The 1,275-nt window shown below is 37.6% G+C and overlaps 2 protein-coding genes across 2 annotated transcripts in view; both read right to left on the minus strand.

Annotated features, from left to right (window-relative positions):
- Positions 1-131: 131 nt before the first annotated feature.
- On the minus strand, positions 132-1,263 carry LOC102594465 (probable LRR receptor-like serine/threonine-protein kinase At4g08850). Its single transcript, XM_015311601.1, has 2 exons — positions 750-1,263; positions 132-646 (listed from the first exon to the last, which is right to left on the minus strand). The coding sequence occupies exons 1-2, from the start codon at positions 919-921 to the stop codon at positions 300-302; spliced, it is 519 nt and encodes a 172-aa protein (XP_015167087.1). The 5' UTR covers positions 922-1,263; the 3' UTR covers positions 132-299.
- The window catches only part of LOC107061780 (probable leucine-rich repeat receptor-like protein kinase At1g35710), a 2,506-nt gene continuing 2,439 nt past the window's right edge, over positions 1,209-1,275 (minus strand). The window contains exon 2 of the mRNA XM_015311586.1: positions 1,209-1,268. Coding sequence (XP_015167072.1) covers positions 1,209-1,268 — 60 coding nt within the window. The remainder of the gene's footprint in view (positions 1,269-1,275) is intronic.

Genomic DNA, 1,275 nt, shown 5'->3' on the forward strand with positions numbered 1-1,275 from the left:
GCCAAAAGGAAATTGTTAAGAGTCGAAAACTAAAACACTAGTAAATCATTAAAACTAGTGCTCCTGCATATGTTCTAGACCGATCGAAAGCAAAAATAAAAAAATGCAGCAACTTGAATTCCTGATATTTACTCAAGGCCAAAGAAAGCAGAAGATTAAATAATTACCTCTTACAATATACATATTAATAGAGTAAACCAAATGAGCACCCTAACAATACAACAATACTAATCCCAGCAATTGAAATACTTCACAGCCACTCAGCGACAAAGGTTATTCATTTCCATACATATCAGGGATTATATAGCTCGCATTACATGGGGGTTTCTCTGATGAATAGGTGGACGTGCATCCATTGATGATAACTTATGAGAAATGAAGTGCATTGTTGGCCTTGATTTTGGAGTTTCAAGCAAACAAGAGCATGCTAGCTTGATGATAAAAACCAAAACATCTTTTACTCTATCTTCAGGATATGGAAGGCGTTCATCCAGCAAATCGCTAAGCTGCTCAGGATCTATAGTCGATGAATTTGCTAGCACAGTAATGTATTCCCCAAGATGCTTTCCTTTGACTATCTCCAATGATAATACTCCAAAGCTATACACATCACACATTTGCGTAACCTTCATAGTATATGCAAGCTCTGAATAATACAATTTTCAAAACAATATTAACAATTAAAACGTGTAAATGAGATAAAAACAATGGAGTGTTTGGCTATAGTTCATGAACTATTTAAAACTTACCAGGTGCGACATAGCCATATGTGCCTGCAAGTGTAGTGCAATTGGATGAGTCTGGATTGAGAATCTTCGCTAGTCCAAAGTCTGCAACACGAGCTTCATACTCAGAATCAAGCAAAACATTACTGCTACTTATGTCTCGATGAACAATGGGTGGTGAACAATCTTGGTGCATGTAAGATAAAGCAAAAGCAACACCCTTGATGATATTCACCCTTTTAAGCCAATCCAATTTCTTGGACTCAACTTCATTGCTCAAAATACTAGACAAACTCCCCCTCTCCACATACTCGTAAACCAAGAGTGAGTGTTGTGCTTTCGAACAATAGCCGTAGAGGTTCACAATGTTTCGGTGCTTAATCCCAGTCAATGCCCTTACTTCATTGATGAAGCTTTTGGGATGTGTATTCTGAAATGAAGAATGAAGTCTCTTCACAGCAATATTCCCTAATGATGGAAGGTTTACCTTGTAAACACTTCCGTGTCCTCCTTACCCGATGCAAAATTTTGCATCAAACTCTTCTGTGGC

This window comes from Solanum tuberosum, unplaced genomic scaffold, assembly GCF_000226075.1.
Source record: "Solanum tuberosum cultivar DM 1-3 516 R44 unplaced genomic scaffold, SolTub_3.0 scf00164, whole genome shotgun sequence".
NCBI lineage: Eukaryota > Viridiplantae > Streptophyta > Magnoliopsida > Solanales > Solanaceae > Solanum > Solanum tuberosum.

Bases quoted from the DNA above. Each gene is read 5' to 3' on its own strand.
- LOC102594465 (XM_015311601.1), bottom strand. From the start codon at position 921: ATGCACCAAGATTGTTCACCACCCATTGTTCATCGAGACATAAGTAGC. The intron at 647-749 runs GTAAGTTTTAAA...TGTATTATTCAG, and splicing joins ATATGGCTATGTCGCACCTG to AGCTTGCATATACTATGAAG.